The 17,394-nt window shown below is 38.6% G+C and overlaps 2 protein-coding genes across 2 annotated transcripts in view; one reads left to right on the top strand and one right to left on the bottom strand.

Annotated features, from left to right (window-relative positions):
• The window catches only part of rimbp2b (RIMS binding protein 2b), a 214,631-nt gene that overhangs the window by 181,569 nt on the left and 15,668 nt on the right, over positions 1 to 17,394 (top strand). The gene's annotated exons all lie outside the window — the stretch shown is intronic.
• Positions 72 to 17,367, bottom strand: glt1d1 (glycosyltransferase 1 domain containing 1). The gene is made up of 12 exons (XM_079566517.1): positions 16,819 to 17,367; positions 16,389 to 16,540; positions 16,140 to 16,245; positions 14,346 to 14,397; positions 13,554 to 13,590; positions 13,170 to 13,226; positions 9,012 to 9,110; positions 7,559 to 7,608; positions 4,714 to 4,757; positions 3,820 to 3,940; positions 2,358 to 2,456; positions 72 to 383 (listed from the first exon to the last, which is right to left on the bottom strand). Exons 1-12 carry the CDS (start codon positions 16,884 to 16,886, stop codon positions 237 to 239), a joined length of 1,032 nt encoding a protein of 343 aa, XP_079422643.1. The 5' UTR covers positions 16,887 to 17,367; the 3' UTR covers positions 72 to 236.

The raw sequence follows: 17,394 nt of genomic DNA, 5'->3' as shown, positions 1-17,394 counted from the left end.
CCAATTAAATACAATAAAATAAAAATAAAATATACAAGATGGTGTCTTCAAACCTCCTCACACTACACATGTAAACAACAAAGGCAAAGATTGTCCCTTTTGAGAAAATGCCCCATACTCATGTTTCTATAAATAAGTCATAAATAAACTTTGAACATCCATATAGTTTTTACGTCTCTAAATCTTTGGTTAATATTAATATCGTGAAACATTACATTACACAGAGTTTCAGACAGTTATTGTAAAGTAGCCACAAGTCTCTGATAAGTTTCTTGCTCCTGTTTCAGGTTGTGATGCTCTTCCACATAGTCTTTCCCACTCCTCACCAGTGTCTTTCTCAGCTCACAATCTGACATCAGCCTCTGAGATTGATCCACAAAATCCTGGCAGGAGAAAAGCAAACAGAAAAAAAAACTGTCACCATGGCTGCCAAATGCCACTACAAAATTACCACTGAAGTTGCCTTAAGATATATATTTCAAAGCAAAAAAGCAAATAAATGTGCTCGAACAGAACTGAGATAAAAGCTGTAACAGTGATTAGCAAATACTTCAAAAATATGTGTACCTTGCCAAAGGACTGAGATATTTGTGGCTCAAAAAACGAATTTGGCTGTGTAATAACCCTTTATAGTCTCTTAATAGCTGCCACCGAACAGAGAAGGAATAAGCAACTGACAGCTACGTTTAAACCGTGTCACCCAACAAGCTGTTCTGGGTCCTCAGGACGAGGGTAACGTGGATTTAACAAATAATTTTGCATAATATGGAGCGGAATTTTATAGAGAGTAGGATACCGTTCATCTATACCAGTACAGTATCGAAAGAAACTTAAGGCACTACAGGTATCGGAATAATATAGTATCGAAAGCAGGTACCAAAAATATATCATATATTCATTGCCTGGCCAGTCAGGCGCCCTCCTTTCTGTTCAAAAGAAGAACCGTCGGGAGCCAATCATTTCCCGATTTTACCCATATTGATCCAATCATGCACCGAGAAGCGGAAGTTCATCGCATCAAGAGACGGAAGCTGTTACCGCACTCTTCCAAAACACCAAAGATGGCGGCGTGGCACCTGTTTCTTCTGCTCTTTTGTCTGTTTTAAATCATTGGAAAATATAAAATCCATAAAACTGGAGCAAGAAACAGCGTTGGAAGCGTTCCTCATGAAAAAGGATTTTTTTTTAAAAGGCCTCCTGCCGCTTGCTCCTGCAACTTTTCCAGCGTTTCTCTAATTGGTTGATCCCGTCTGTCAATCATGCCCACTAGGAAATCCCTGAGATCACGCTCGCTCCCAGACTACATCTTTGAAAATCTTTGAAAAAGCATGTACTAGTTTGGCAGGCCAAGAACAGAAGCCTGTTAGTCCAGGGACAACATTAAAGGACGTTACTTTGTTGTTTCATCTCAAATAAATGAAACAGATAGTTTTCTATGGAATAAATGATCATCGTTGTTCTATTTTCTGGTTTTGTTCCGGTATCGGCATCATAAACATGGTATCTGTATTGTAAACCAAGTATAAATTAAAACTGTAACGTTGTATCAGTTTACATAGTTGTATTATGATTAGGAAAATGAAAAATAACCCATACACTATATGGAACCTGATATGGCACTTGACAGCCGGCAGTCCCCTTGACTCAAGTGATTATGTCTGAAGAGAACACGGCTCCTTGGTACAGACATACTGTACGAGAGTCAGAAACTTTACAACAGGATTAAGTGTCAACTTGAGAGCAGAGCACTCAACTCATGACTCAAATTAAGGAGTGTTTCTCTCTTACTGCTTTGAGTACGTTCCACACTTGATTCCTGCGTGAGACGGGCTTCTTGAACAGTTACGAGTGGCTGTAAGATGTACAGAGATTTTAGATGCCCTGTCATTCTGTGCGCAGTAGCACTTGCTGCTCATTGATACTGTTTTCAGTCATGGTTCACCTGTCCCAGTTAGTGCCATCTGCCCCAAGCCCTTGACACACACACCAGGCTGCAGCTCAGACACACGTGACCCCCCTGTGGAGAGGACTTTTACTGCTTTACAACATCAAGCTCAACGTTGTCATTTTGCCATGACCTCACATTCACGTGACAGGCTTTAAGGAATAATCTGGTATTGTGTTATAGATTGAAGCTAAAGTCTCATCAGCATTCAGGCTTTGTTTCAAAACTGAGGACCATGTATATAAAACAAAAATCCTTGCATCTCCATGAAAGATTAAATAGCTTTTTGGAACACAGCTGTTCTATAGTCTTATGTGCTATCTTTTCTGCTGTCCATCATTTCTGTGTCAGTTTGTGTTAAAGCTTAGAGGGCTCAACACCTGTGACCTGCTCAATGCCTGGCGCTGTATACCTGAGGAGATGAATAGAGCAGACCAGTGATCCCATGCTGCACAATGGCTGCATTTCCAGGAATGTCCCGGGCCAATACCGGTACGCTCAGATGCATAGCCTGTTGAAACAGAAACATAGTTAAACACCACCCTTGATACATTGAACCTACCAAATTTACTACAATGTAATGTGATGTAATCTATAATAACTTGTACCTATGTAGTATAAACACCAGGGAATAATGTGTATAAGTATTTTGAAGGTACATAATTTAATACGACATAATGCCCAACCCTAACCTTAAAGGTACACTGCGTAACATTTTGGACTATAGTGTTGCCGGCAAAACAAAACATGCTCCTAATGACCAGCTCAACACAGAAAATGCTATTACTGAAGTAGGTACTCAAAGAATGGATTTGGATAAGAAACCAACCTGGTTAAATCTCAAATTGTACTGCCTTGTCACATCTCCATGGAGACGAGCTGGAGACGTACACCACTCCCGGTAAAGTTTAGTCATATCTTAGGAGGGGTGAGCTTGTACATTTATGAGGTATTTTTCAATGATGAAAATATCTGTTGTAAAATTAAGGCTTGTATTTCAATTTTATTTTGGGTAAAATTCTACACACCCTGGCTTTAAGGGTTTCCAAACTACTAATACACATTATTCTATGGTGTATTCTATGGTGTACACGACGTTCTTACAGATTGTTACAACATAGCACATTATATTGTACTAATTTGGTACAATGTATCAAAAGCAGTGTAAAATAAAGTGGAACCGTTAATGCAAGAAAGAATATGTGTATATAACCTCTTAACCCCACCACCAAGTGCATTTTCTCCAGTTCAGCTTTACCCAAATCGAAAAGGTTACAGCCTATAGGCCAGAGTAAAGCCTCATTTGAACAAAATTTATCTAAACAGATCTTTTTCTCTCTTCTCTCACTTTTCTGTTGCCTTTTCATCACATTTCTCATCGTTTTTTGTCGCTCTTTTGCAGCTTTTTTGTCACTTTTTTGTCACAATATTGTTTTTGTGGCTTTTTATGTCACTCTTTCATTGCTTTTTTTGCTTCGTTTCATCACAGTTTTGTCTCATTTCTACCAATCTGGAGAAAATGTGGCTGGTTCAGGTGGGGGTGAAGAGGTAAATAAAAAAGATTTACACTGAGAAAGTCTCAAACACTACTGATCATTGTTTGTTTTTTCTTACATCAGGATGCACTATGAACTACACTAATAGATGAATAAAATTAACTCTATTATGGTTTGGTCAGTAATTAGGGAACTGTGGTCAAGTAATCAATGTAGCTAATTGATCCTAGAGTGGGTAGAAAACCATCAACTGGGAAAAAGGCAAGATACAGCGGGGGAAATATTTAGAGTCAAAAGGTTTTCAGAATATAGGTTTTACCATGTCTGGTCCTACTTCAGAGGAAAACTTTAATGGCCCAGTGGTGCAAACACGTTTACCTCCAAGATGGCGGCTGACATGCCCTCTGAGATCGAGCTGTTAACCAGGGCAAAACACTTCCTCATGGCGGCGTGCAGCTCCCGTTGGCTCCTCTCCTGGGCCATGTAGACGCCTGCTGTTCTGTGAATGCAGAGGAAAAGCCCAGTCCCTATGTGGCTCAGGGCTCATGTAAGCGTGAATGATGGTTAAATGCAGCGACAATTCTCGTGTACGAAACTATGCCACTCTTAGTGTGACATGCATGGCTAGTTCAGGTAAAGGCCAGCATCCCACTGAAATGACCTGTGCTATGGTCAGAGCCTGTGGTCAAAATCTGAAGGATTAGCAGAGACTAGAGAGTGGGAGGATGGAAAAAGAACTGTGAGTTTTTAGACTTATTACTTTAGGGTAGACAAATAGTTTGGAGCAATAAAGCAGTGAATGTACAGCTTAAAACTGAAACTGACAAAAATATAACATTCCTCCATATAGTTGTCATGGTTGAATTGAAATTTATAAGTGATCAAGTTAGAACTAAAAGGGACTATAGGGAGTTTGAAAATATTAAAATTCAGTATTTTCCTCCCCCTGCATGTTTCAACAATGTCCTAATGTGTAGAATGAGCCCAGACCTATTCACCACAACTGCCCCTAAAATCCTGCACTGTCACTCAAAAAGGTGTTAGTTCGGGTCCGAAGTGCCGTCATGCACGAGCTTAATATAGAAGGTGCAGTTACACGTATGACCTGAGGTGGCAGTAGTGAGTATAAATGGCCAACTTGCATCTAGCCCCTTTAAGAGAACAAAAAACATATATCCCCTTTATTTTTTTTGGAAATAGCGAATGATCGGACCACTCATTTTACAGAATAATAAAACATTTTGTTATATACATGAAATGCAACTGTCTTACCTTTGAATCACTGACTCAACCTCAGCGCTGAAAACAGGATCAATCTAAAGAGACAGAAATATTAAAGTCAATTTAAGAGGTCTGTTTGTATCAGCTGAATCAAAAATAAAGACGTTTTGCTGAGAGAAAAACAGAAAAAAAAGGTCACATTTTTCTTTTTATCATGTGAAAATCATCCCGTGCAGAATCTGTATTTGCAGAGATTGAGGGCGCGGTGGGGTGGCGGCCAATCCCATTAATTGCAATGTGGGATTTGTATGCATTAGCCTACCCACAGAAGAGTCAAAGCATAGCTGTTTAGGTCAACGATTCTGCCAAAACAAGCTGCTACTTCTCCTGTGTTATTTCAAAGCTTATCGAATTTCTAAACCAGATCGGCTTTGAGGCACGTGCATCACATTTATGTGAGTACTGTGAGATTTAGGAAAAAACAGAAGGGGCAGCTTGGATCTCAGGACTGTTTTTTTTTTATAAATGCAAATGATTTAAGCACAGATTATGAATGATGCTGCTTGTACTGGCAAGAAGATTATCACCAACATAGAGAAGCTATATTTATCAACTTGAAGACATTACAATATTCCGACATTCGGTGCCCTTAAACTTCCTACTATTATTATAATGTATGCACTGTCCGAATGGATTAATGCAGAATAATACGGGGGATATGTGTCGGTCTTTTTAAGCTTTAGTTAAAGAGGAGGAAGTTGAGTCATCCCTGACGAAAAAACTGACCTGAATTTCCCCTGTAATGACAGATGTTGTGCTGCCCCAGCACTCATTATGTGAATGAATAGAGGCAGCAGATTAATAGGACCTCAGCCTTGCTTCAGGAACCAATGCTATTCTTATGTTTGCTGTTCAAGTAGTCTTTTGATGATCTCTGAGGAATCTTTGGTACTTTAGGTATACGAATACACGAATAAATAGAGCATCTAGAGCAAATAGCAAATTAGCAAATAGAGGAGTTATTAAAGATTAAAAAGTACTTTAGGTTTATGAATGTCTTTCGGTTTAGGTTATAAATCAATGCCAGAACAAAGAATAAAAATGACGCACTCGAGTGACGCACAAGCTCACTTCAGCTCTAGCAAAGCATAATAGTAGCCTAACAGCATCTACAGCAACTACATGCAGATCTGTTATATATATGCCAGGGTTTATGCAGGTAGAAGTCAATCTTAATACTTTATAAAGCCAATTTAATGCCCAAATACTATATTTTAATGCCAAAAATGCAAAAAGAATCTGTGCATATTTCATTTCTTAAGATTTGCAAACATTTCATCAAACAGAGGAAAGAGAATTAGCCAAAACGGGAAATTTTGAGCAAAAAAGAAAAAAACGGTCAAAATGGCAACTGATTTTGTTTTTGACCATAACTTTGGTATTTTCATTGAACTTATGTGGGAGAAAAAAGTGAGTTCACCGTTGTTGGAATGTTGATGTGCTGTTCCATTTGTCCTCCACACATGACATAAAACATTTTGGGGTTAATCAGTCCACAGTATATGTTTCCAGTAGTGCTGGGGAGTATCCGCTCTTTCGCAAACCAAAGTTGAATAGTTTGGGAGGAACACACAGCGTCATGTGTGGAGGACAAATGGAGCAGCACATCAACATCAAAACCCTATCCCCACTGTGAAGTACGGTGCAGGGAAATCATGGTGTGGGGCCGTTTTGTTGCCTCAGGGCCTGGACAACGTGCGATCATCAATATATAATCTAATATATTTTGGAGAAATATTTATTATTTAGAATAAGTAAGTGAACCCCTGTATTAAATAGCTGGCTGATCCTTCTTTTGTAGCAATAACAGTTTTTCTGTAGTTGCAGTTTAGACGTTCACAACAATCAGGGTGAATCTTTGACCATTCCTCTCTACAAAACTGCTGCAGTTCAGTGAGATTCAGGCGGTGTACTTACTTATTCCTCCCTGTCCTGTGAATGTTTACATGTTATGGCCAATAAAAATATGATAATATGTAAATGTTTGGGTGGTATTAGTTCAAGCAGACACTGTTTAATCATTTTTGTGACTTTAATAAAGATCAAACCACATTTTATGACCAATTTAGGCAGAAATGTAAGGAATTCCAAGCACTATACTCACTTTTTCCTCCCACTGTATAAAGTAAAAATAGTTAGTAGGCCTTGAAAATAGTAAGGACTTGAAACCCTGATATGTGCAATTACTGACAAGCTAACTGACATCATTACCTATATCTTGTCTTGTTTCAGAAGGCAGAACAAAGCAGAAAGCGGTGGACTGTCTACGCTTCTGGGCATTAATCGGGTGAAAATTTAGAGTGAAAATAATAAGAACATACCTTTTTCCTAGAATTCACTGTTCGAGAGAAAGAACACACACTAAACTGATGCACATTGGTGTCAAGTCAAAACAAGACAGGGAGAAGTGGACACGAGGACGGAGCAAAATCAATGGTTGGGAAAATTATGCGGAATAAAGTGTTGAAGCGGCTGTTGCGTTGACGACACACAAGCTCTCAGGGGGAGCTTTGTGTTTGGAGAAAAAACAAAACAATTATGACGTGTGACTACGAAATTACTGGAAATATTGCATAAAGACTGAAAACAAAATCACTGTCTAAAAACACAATTTGAAGGAAGGGAATTGGAGGCGGCTGCTCAACCACAAAGAGAACAGTAACCGAAACTGTTCATGGTTAAGTCGAGCTGAACATATGACAATGATGAATTTGGTATCACCTCAATTTAAGAAGAAACTTTCAGGAAGAAGACTTCAACATTTCAGATGAAATACAAATAGCATGAGGGGTTGTGTGTACAGGAACATCCCTCAATATGTTTTTTTAGTACTTACTTTTGGCCCAATTATAATTAACACATTAAGGGGATCCTGACAGTGCCACTCTGAAAGAAATGAAAACAAAATCATTATCAATACCAAGCATCTTTACATTACAGAAGAGCATGTAAAAAAAAAAAAAATACAAAACAAGGAATACAGAACACATTATGCCCTGAAGGAGGCAATGATTATGAGTGAATATTATGAAAAAATGGAATATATTAGAGCGTTATACTGTATAGTAGTCATTTATATATGATGACTGCCTTAAGGGTAATGGGAATGGGGCTCGCATCACATTAATTTTACACCTTCTCATACATTTCCCATTGATTGAACCTGAATTATAATGTATCACGGCACATGATACTGGCCTGTGTAACGCCTCAGACCTACAAAATGGATCCAAGATTTTGTCACATGTTTCTATGTGTTGTTGCCGCGTTGTCGCCAGTTTTTCGTCATGTTTTGGTTAATTTTTCCATCCCTTTTTTCTGTATTTTTTTTCTCTTTTTTTTTTGTGTGTGCATTTTTGTAGCTTATTTGTCGCTTATTTGATATTATTTTTTGTCAAGTACTTGTTCCTCATTAACATCTTGTTTTCATTGCTATTGTGACGCTTTTTTCAAAAAGCTTTTAGATTTGAGTAATGCCTGGATAATAACTGGGGAAAATGTGCTTGTGTAGGTGGGGGTAGGTGCCTTTACATTGGTGTTAATCCCCTTTGTACAAGTTGAATAATGTACAGGGGGAAAAGGATATGTAATAATTAGACCTCATTTCGGAGCAAAAATGCCTGGACTCCTTTTATGCTGGCACCGAGGTGCTAGAAGCAGCGTAATTAAGGCTAATACCATCACCTCTAGCCATAAGCAAGAAATGATTCGTATGAAGACAATTCATTGATATGATCAAACTGCATCCAGCGAAGCCATTTAGATTTTGAAAAACACAGAGAGCATATTAACTAAATATTAACCAACCATTTAACTAATGGACATTACAACATGGTCAACCTCTTAACCCCCGGCTTTACCGAGCACATTCTCATTTGAAAGCTAAGACCTGCAAAACTGATCTAAAAGGATCTTCTTCCTTGCGTTGTTGTCACTTTTTTGTGGCTTTTTTGTTTGCGTCTTCTTCAGCCTTGTTTTCGTCACTTTTTGCTGCTCCTTGGTGGCTTTTGTTGTCATGTTTTTGTTGTGTTTTCTTCTTCGTTTTCATCTTTATTTTTTATTTTTTTCCACTTTTTTGTTGCTCTTTTCTGGCTTATTTGTTGCGTTTTCATCTCACTTTTGTCGCTATTTTGCTGCTTTTTCCAAGAAGCTTATATTTGGGTGATGCCAAAGTGGAGAAAATATGCTTGGTTTAGGTTTTAGATAAGAGGTGAAGCGCACTAAAGGATCAGTGCAGCACAATAAGGGTTACTGAATGTATCGCATCAAACTGGATACTAGAGGCTTACCAGAGAAAACGTGCGCCAGGTAGAGGGGGTCCTTGACTCTCCTCAGGCCACAGACCAAAAGGAAGACCCGCAGTTCATCCACACGCGCTGTGCCGACATCTGGAGCACAGCCAGGCACACACACGCACGCACAGACAGATTGTGTTACAATATCAAAACACTGCATAATGAACATCCCAAGTACATCAGCACATAATGAAAGCAATACATCACCCAAGGTCATGGAGAAAAACGTCTGCAGTGACTAATGTGCGCTCTGATCAGAGGTAGAGCGCTCAGCAGGGAAATAGTCCCTCAAAAAACACTGGAGCCAAATCAGTGTTTAATAAGGCACACTAAAGCATTTGGGTGACAATTTAGCCAGAAAAAACAATTAGTTAACCAACGTCCTGCTAGTAATAATAATATAATAAAGCACTTTTATGGGCTCATTTTAATTAAAAGTCAATACTACTTGATTAACCTTTCAAGATCAGCAAACTTTTTCAGATCGTTGTTATACACTGACAAACAAACAAACTGAGCTGAATGTCAATGAATACTCCACAAAATCTGACCTTCAAAAAGCTGGAGATAAAGCTGAAACCAGGCTACTTAAATACCAGCACAGCACATTGAACACAACAGCAGACGACGTGCACTTAGCAAGTAACACTTATAAGATCACAGGTGTGGAAGGAGACTTCAAATGCGTATTCAAGCTGAATTAAAAAGTGGTGAAGGTGAGTGCTTCTCAGGGTCTGCAATGTGCTCTACAAGGGTGAGCATGAAAATAGGGAAGGAGACTTGCATGGAAACGTACCAACAATTGGAAACAGTAGCCAAACGGACACCTGCGGCACTATGTACTTGGTAAAAAAGTGAAAGACCTTCATTGTGAACGTGTCTTGTGCCCCGCCTGCCCTTTTCAGCAACTACACAGTGATCGAAAGATTGTTTGACTGCTGCTGCTAAGAAAGTTTGTGTACATGTCAAAGAAATCCTCTTCCACACTTTGTATTGCTTGGACAGTACAGTATTCTTAAACATTTTTTAGATTTTCAAGTTAGTGAATGTAGCTTGGAAAATGCTATCAGAAAGAAGAGTTTTTGAAGAATCTGAGAGTTTCAACATTCTTAGAATATACAAGCGTCTACTAGAAAGCAGGCATTTTCTCAGCACATACTGTATAATACAATAAAGTGCACACTGAAATGTCGATATTTGCATGATTTGAGCCTAACATGCTGTCAAATCTGTGACACATGACACACTATATGTAGACTGACATGAGTAATGTTTCCCTATGAGAGAAAAATGTGTTTGCGTTGTGCTAAGAGCTAGTTCCACTCCGTCTTTGCTCATCTGACGCAGTGAATGCAAAACATGTTTGCTGATTTGCCTTCCATTTAAGATGGGCACCTAGTGAAGAACAGCTCAAAATGCTTGAGTGAATGTGGCACTGCGTATGTCCTTAGTATTCACCAAGAACATCATAAAGCAAAATAATACACATATCTCCTCTGGGCACATTATTAAATCATAACAATTTTCTCTGTTGTATGTATGCTACACTATAATGTAAATTGTACTTTACAACAGCAAGAATATATTTGAGACCTGAATACTAAGCCAAGACGAAAGACAGAAATTCTGAATAGTTAAAGTAAAATATAGACAGAAATTTCCATCAATGCCATAATAATATGAAAAAAAGAAACATATTTTTCACTTAAAACAATCAGGGCAATACAGACAGTACTACAATAAGTCAGTGTGTTCATAACGCCAATAGAGAGCAGAGCTGTGAACACTGCAGAGAGAAGACAACAACTTTGTTGAGCAAGCGAAGGGTTCAACTCACTGCTTTCAAAGAAATCAGCGTGTCAGTGTATGTCATTTTGCACTAATGGCTGTGACTTATTTCAAATGAATAGTACATGGACTAAAATGATACTCTTCTTTGCGATAAGCTTCAAACCTTCACACTTCTTTTTGACCCATGATTCTACTTCAGAGTAGATTTGGTTTCAAAGTTCTCTCGTCCTTTTAACATCATCTTAAAAGACTCACAGTGGGGGGTGTCCAATGTAACATGGCTTTGGAGCTAGCAGGCTGCAGATATAATGCTGAGGTTTGTGTTTTAAAGTACATGACACCTAAAGCAGAGCAGAGACATGGACCCTGCGTCAGGCAGGAGGGTGCCTTTGCCTCTTTCATGTTCTCCGATGGGAGTCCTTTAGTGTGCCACCTCAGCAACGTACCAAAGAAAAACACCTCAGAGCCTTCACACGACTTCAATAAGCTACCCTGTGTACAATATACGCTTTATTAATCATTCATGAGTGCAACATCGAAAGGAAGAAAGGAAAGCCTAAGTAAATATGCAGAACCTCACAATCATACCGGAGTTTTCCGTGATATACAAAGGTTTTTACGCATTCATCTATACTCTGTGATTTAAGTGTTGGACGCTTTGCCTCTCATACAAGAAGCTTCATCAGCAACACAAATGTTTTTGGCAGCAGGAGGTATATAAACTTCCATGGGAGGTGTTTAATCTGTAACAGTAACACCCATCTTTGATCCAAAAACTACTCTCAACTAACCTTTATTGTTAAGAGAGTTTCAGAATCAACGACTCTGTTTACTCTGTCCTGATCACTGCTCATTACTTGTCCATTGATCTGCCCTGGGCAGAATCTCAGGCTCATTAGCTGATTGTCCTTTAGACCCGGAGCGGAGGAGGCTGCTGTACACATGACACTGGAACCAGAGACCCCCATTTCTGTTTAATACAGATTTTGTCTCTTCACAAAAACAGCTTCTTTCACCCCAATTTTGCGTGAAAGAAGTTCATTAGTGTCACTGATGAAGCTTCTTGGATGAGAGGTGAAATGTCCAACAGCATACAGATGGTGGATTGAGAACCATTGCCTACTTGTATTTTAATATTTACATTAATCAGTTTATTAATATTGCATTACTGTTGCAATTAGAAATTCAAAGTCTTATTAATTATGAACAATTAATGTTAGTTTAGTTGCTTTTTAGAATTTTGGTTGCGTTTTCAATAAAGATATAAAAAAAACAACAAGGCACATCCCACCCTAAGATTCTGTCTAAATCCAGCCATCTGACAATAATGCTGCTTAAAGTGAGAGGCAAAAGTTCCTCGATGTATAAACAACCCAGTACAGATGACGTCTTTGTCTATGATTAAAACCCCCTGCATGACTGAGAGTGCACACAAGCATTCCCTTATATTTCAATCCAAACTATTTCTGAAAGTGCACCAGCAGAATTAGTTACTGCTCTTTCTTGGAATAGTACAGAAAAAATGTTATATAAATACTAATAATTTCCAGGCAACATTCTAAATATCAAGCAATAAATTAATATGACAAATGAACTATCAAACCAGCCGCCGCACCTGTTAAAAAAAATAAAATGAACAAAGGTAATAGTAACTTTGATTTGGAAAGAAAAGCTCGAAAAGTTTCCGTGTGGCTACATAAAGTGTGACTGTGGCCAATTAGTATTTCTGGGACTGGTCGTGGAGCACAGTGACAAATGGCCGAGGACTCAGGAGCTATTAATCAAGCGCTCCTCTCTGAACTCAACAGTGTCTATGCAGGCTAATGTTCGGGGATGGACATGACTCTGCAATGTCCAATTTGAATCCAGACCTATTGTTACTGAGAGAGAGAAGAGCAGTCTATCTAACCAATACAATTCAAATGGCTTTTGGGATGTCGGCTGGAAGAAGAAAAACAGAAGGTACATAGCACAGCTGCAAACATTGGCCTCCCTGACCCTCACATCCACAAATATAATGTGTGGAATAAATTTATTCTCAGGATGGTCGTTTCCCGGTGGGGTAGCATGAATATGTTGTACGCCCAGAGATTCTGCAGCCCATTCAGTCAATGATTAATGGTAAAAAAAAGTAACAGAAAACGTGCATTGTGAAAAGAAAGAACTAGTAACTTGGGAACAAAAACTGAATAAAATGTATTCTTTACTGTTTATGCAGATACATGTGCTAAGCTCTCACCATGCTATTCTCAGACACACATCATCTTTTACTATTATAACCGCATGTACCAACCAAACCGAAAAACATGGGGGCGATTTCCTGAGAAATGGCTGCCCAAACAATAGGTAATAATAGCATACCTGCACTTCTCAAGAACTCTGTCCAGCAGAAGTTTTTTGCGACAGCAGTCTGTATTCCTTTCAAAACAAACAAATGAAGTCATATGAAAACCACTGTTACACATTCATAGCTTTTGTAAATGCATTTTTAATAGTCAAATAAATAACTTTTTGTGCACCACTGGTAAACTGGCATACTTGTGTGTGAGTTTTTTTTTTCTACAATGGGGAAGTGATTTTCCAAATAATGCGACTGGTGGGAAACTACTGCACGCTATTGTGGCCAATGGCAAGAGCAAATTCACAATACAGCAGATAATGGGAGAAAAATGTCATAGTTGATTAATGTAGCTCACATTGGTAAGTCAGGGATGCACAATAACAGGCTCCTCGGGCAGCGCTTACCTTGGGGTTGGACATAAACTTTACTCCTCTGGGAAAACTGTGGAGGAGAAAAGTGTAAAAATGTAACTGTAAGTCATTATAACAGACTTCCATTTCAATAGAGAGCCAAATATAACTAAATATAATCCACAAACTGCTAGTTAAAATAAAACCAAAACTGTCTGGTTTGCTGATTTTATGTGCTGTGCTCTCATAGACCTATGTGCACTGTCTTATACAGTAATTTTATATTTAACATTTTAATTGGATACATCTATTGCACATCATTAGCTAATTAGAGCAGTGCCTACTCTAATATTCCAATCTAGATCCACTATAAAAGAGACCTTGAAATGGAGTCCTTATAATAGACATTGCACTGGAATAAATCAGTGGAGACAGAGCGGAAATTGACTGGTTGTTATCACACTAGACCCGTCCCGTTTGTGTGTTTTCACTCCTAATAAAACCCACAGCAATGCCTCTGCTCTGCCCTGCCCTGCCCCTGTCAGATAAAGCATGCTCGGTCCATCTGCAGCAGGCGGTGAAAATCTAATCTTAAAGAAAAACTTTGCAATATTGTTTTAACACTGGACTATTAGACCACAGGGCAGGATATTGTGTTTGTAAAGTAAAAGCCCCTTTTTCACATTTATTGAAGTTGTCATGTCATATGCAAGAGCTCTAAAACAGTCGATCCTTTTATGTTGGTTTATGGTCAACAGTCCAGGGGAGATTTTATGGGCTTGAATAGAAATGTTTGATACTAAAATAACACAAGTTGGGGGGTGGGGGAAACAACAACAGACTTACCATGAATAATTCTGATGCTTCTTTCATTTTCTCGGTAAATGCAACAGCAAACCTAAAAAAATTATTTAAAAAAAATGTTAAATGCTTTAAACCAATGAAAAAAGGATAAAAAACATGCACACCGCATTATAACACCTAAACTAAATGACAAAGAGAGCCCAAGATGTTGGCGCAGAGGGAACAAATGCAATGCATAAAAAGCAGGTATTGATGTCTGTGCATTACTGGCTACTTCAGAGGGGGCCTGCATTTTATGATCCAGGTGTTATGTAAGAAGGCAGAGCCAGCAGGCGGTGCTTCAATTTCAGAGGTTTGTAAGCTAAAACCTGAATCTGTCCAGCTCACACAGAGAGCAATTATTCCAACAGGTCTATAACAGATAGTTCCACTCACTTCTAGTGTGCACATTATGGAGGTAATACCGCATAATGCAGAAGGGGGGGCCAAAGGCAAGCACAGCAGGACAGATTGCTATTCAAAAACATTTTTATCCCCATAATAGTATACACAATCTACAAGGCCGCCATTGTTTTGTACTTTCCATATTTCATATAAGAATTTTTTATTTTTTTTATTCCCTTTTTCTGAGGGATTATTACATCAAACTAAAGTGGGTTTGAAATGTATTAAAGAGGTTTCATGCTGAGAGATTTACAACTAAACTATTTAAGCAGGAGAAAAATGTATGACTGATCCTTATGTTCCCACGTGAGATGAATGCCAATCTGTCTAAATGATCCGAGGTCAATAAAAAACAAAATGACCACCTTTTATTTGTGATACTTTGTAGATTCTTTAATAAATAAAAATTAAATAATTTCAAATTCAAATACAAATACAGTACAAGAGCTAATTAATGAGCTGGGGCAAACAGTCACTAGTAGGGGTGTCATTTGTTGTTGTGATTTTTTATATTGTTGTGGACACGATATAATTTATGTTACGCTCAGTTCCATCAGAGCAGCAGCAACACTGACTGTAGAACACAGGGACAGGTGCTTAAAAAGTAAAGTAAAATGAAATGAGGGATGTAAACTGCTTGAGTAGATCATATTTGCAAGGAAATTAGTATATAAAAAAAAAACTCTTCCTCATCCTCCGCGGGCGGTCTCTTTTTTCTCTTTTTCCTCCAAGCTCGGGTCCTCTACCAGAGGCCTGGGAGCTTGAGGGTTCTGCGCAGTATCTTTGCTGTTCCTAGAACTGCACTTTTCTGGACCGAGATGTCTGATGTATTTCCTGGGATCTGCTGGAGCCACTCCTCCAGTTTGGGGGTCACTGCCCCGAGTGCCCCAACGACCACGGGCACCACTGATGCCTTCACCCTCCAGGTTTTCTCCAGCTCTTCTCTGAGCCCCTGGCATTTCTCTAGTTTCTCGTGTTCCTTTTTCCTGATTTTGAAGTCGCTTGGTATTGCTATGTCGACCACAACGGCTCTGCTCTTTGTCCACCACCACAATGTCCGGTTGGTTCGCCATTACCATTCTGTCCGTTTGTGTATATATATATATATATATATATATATATATATATACTGAATTAATCTTCCCAACAGGTGTAAGGCTTTGATTTTTAAGTAATTTGTCCATTGTCAATTATATTTTAGGCCATATCGCCCTGTCCTGGTCACTAATGTTTTTGCCTCTTTTTGCATTTTATTATTCTGTGACCAGAGGATAGTACTAGCAGTTGAAGAAATAATGAAAAATGTAATGAAGATAAATATAGCAGTGTCAACATTTACAACATTATAAATACTTAATTAATAAAATAGAAAATGGTAGTTAGTTAACAAACCTTGCTTTTTTGAGCACCTTCTCCATAACCAAACACTTCTGTTCAATCTTGATGTCTTCATTTACGTCAGTTCCTCCAAAGATAACACCGAAAGGTACTTGGACATCTATTGTGAAGGTAAGAAATACCACTAAAAGGTCATGGCATACTTCAAACAACGGGAGCTCTGTAATTCACTTATTACTTGGGAACCACAAATCACTGTCACACAGCATGAAGACAAGAACCTCTTGAAAAATATGTATTTACCTAGAAGAAGTCTTCCAGCTTTAAACAGATGAATTGCCAATGCACCATTGAAAAGAGGATCTTGAGATATTAGCTGTGCCACCTCAGCAGAGGACTCAAATTCTGCACTATCTCTGAGCTCACAGGTGTGCCCTGCATTTTCAATGTAGTCCCTATGAAGGGTAAGCACAATGTAATTTTTTAATATCCAAGCAAATGGACAGTGCACCTATACTGATAACTTACATATGTTATGAAAGCCTGAAACATTCATAAGTTTATATCATAAAAGCCAATACTGTAGGCCTCATATATAAAGACTATGTGTTATTAACAAACGATTACAAAGCTACACCTAAAAACTATATGCCTTTGTTAATCTAGGTGCCACTGTCTATTTATTGCTTAAATAGATACACATAAAGCCACACCCAGAAGCTTTACAGTTTACCTTATGCGCTCAGCTGTTGTGTTGTTTCCAGTTTTAGGGCTGAGGCAAGCAATAAACAGTATTTTCATGACGGTTTGTGAGAACTCTCAAATAAATATAAGTTTGTTACTCAGCTAGCCTGCAACTAACCGTTGCGATTGCAGATAGCGCTCAGCACAAGCAAGCAGTAAGCAATGTAAACTACTACTATTACATTTCCTGAACCTAAACCTGAGTTGCACTCGTGTATGGAGACTACTGTCGGGGGGGAGAGAGCACATTGCTGTACGCGGATCCACGCTGCAATGTGCAAATGTTTACAACAAGTCCGCCTCTAATTTCATCCCGTGGAAACACACTGAAGTCGTACAAGCTATAACTTAAGTCTCTTCATTTATTTTTTAAGTACGACATTTTCGCACGGACAAAAGCCCAAATAGCAGGTAAACTATGTTATAAATAAATTATTTGGCAAGTTAGCTCAAAAATAAAACAACACCACCACTTCCTTTTTCTGTTCTTGCGTCTACGTAACCGGAAGCAGACGTCAATACAAACTGGATGGTGCAAATGCGCAGTAGTTCTGTGAAGCAGGAT

Source organism: Gobius niger, assembly GCF_951799975.1.
Source record: "Gobius niger genome assembly, chromosome: 1".
Classification (NCBI taxonomy): domain Eukaryota; kingdom Metazoa; phylum Chordata; class Actinopteri; order Gobiiformes; family Gobiidae; genus Gobius; species Gobius niger.
The sequence above is the reverse complement of the archived record's forward strand: the minus strand, read 5'-3'. Positions and strand labels throughout refer to the sequence as shown.

What these genes read in the sequence shown, in the direction of transcription:
- glt1d1 (XM_079566517.1), bottom strand. Translation starts at nt 16,886, where the DNA reads ATGAAAATACTGTTTATTGCTTGCCTCAGCCCTAAAACTGGAAACAAC. An exon ending in AGTTTATGTCCAACCCCAAG is followed by an intron (nt 13,227 to 13,553) that starts GTAAGCGCTGCC and finishes TTGTTTTGAAAG; the next exon opens with GAATACAGACTGCTGTCGCA. An exon ending in TGCTCTATTCATCTCCTCAG is followed by an intron (nt 384 to 2,357) that starts GTATACAGCGCC and finishes TTCTCCTGCCAG; the next exon opens with GATTTTGTGGATCAATCTCA.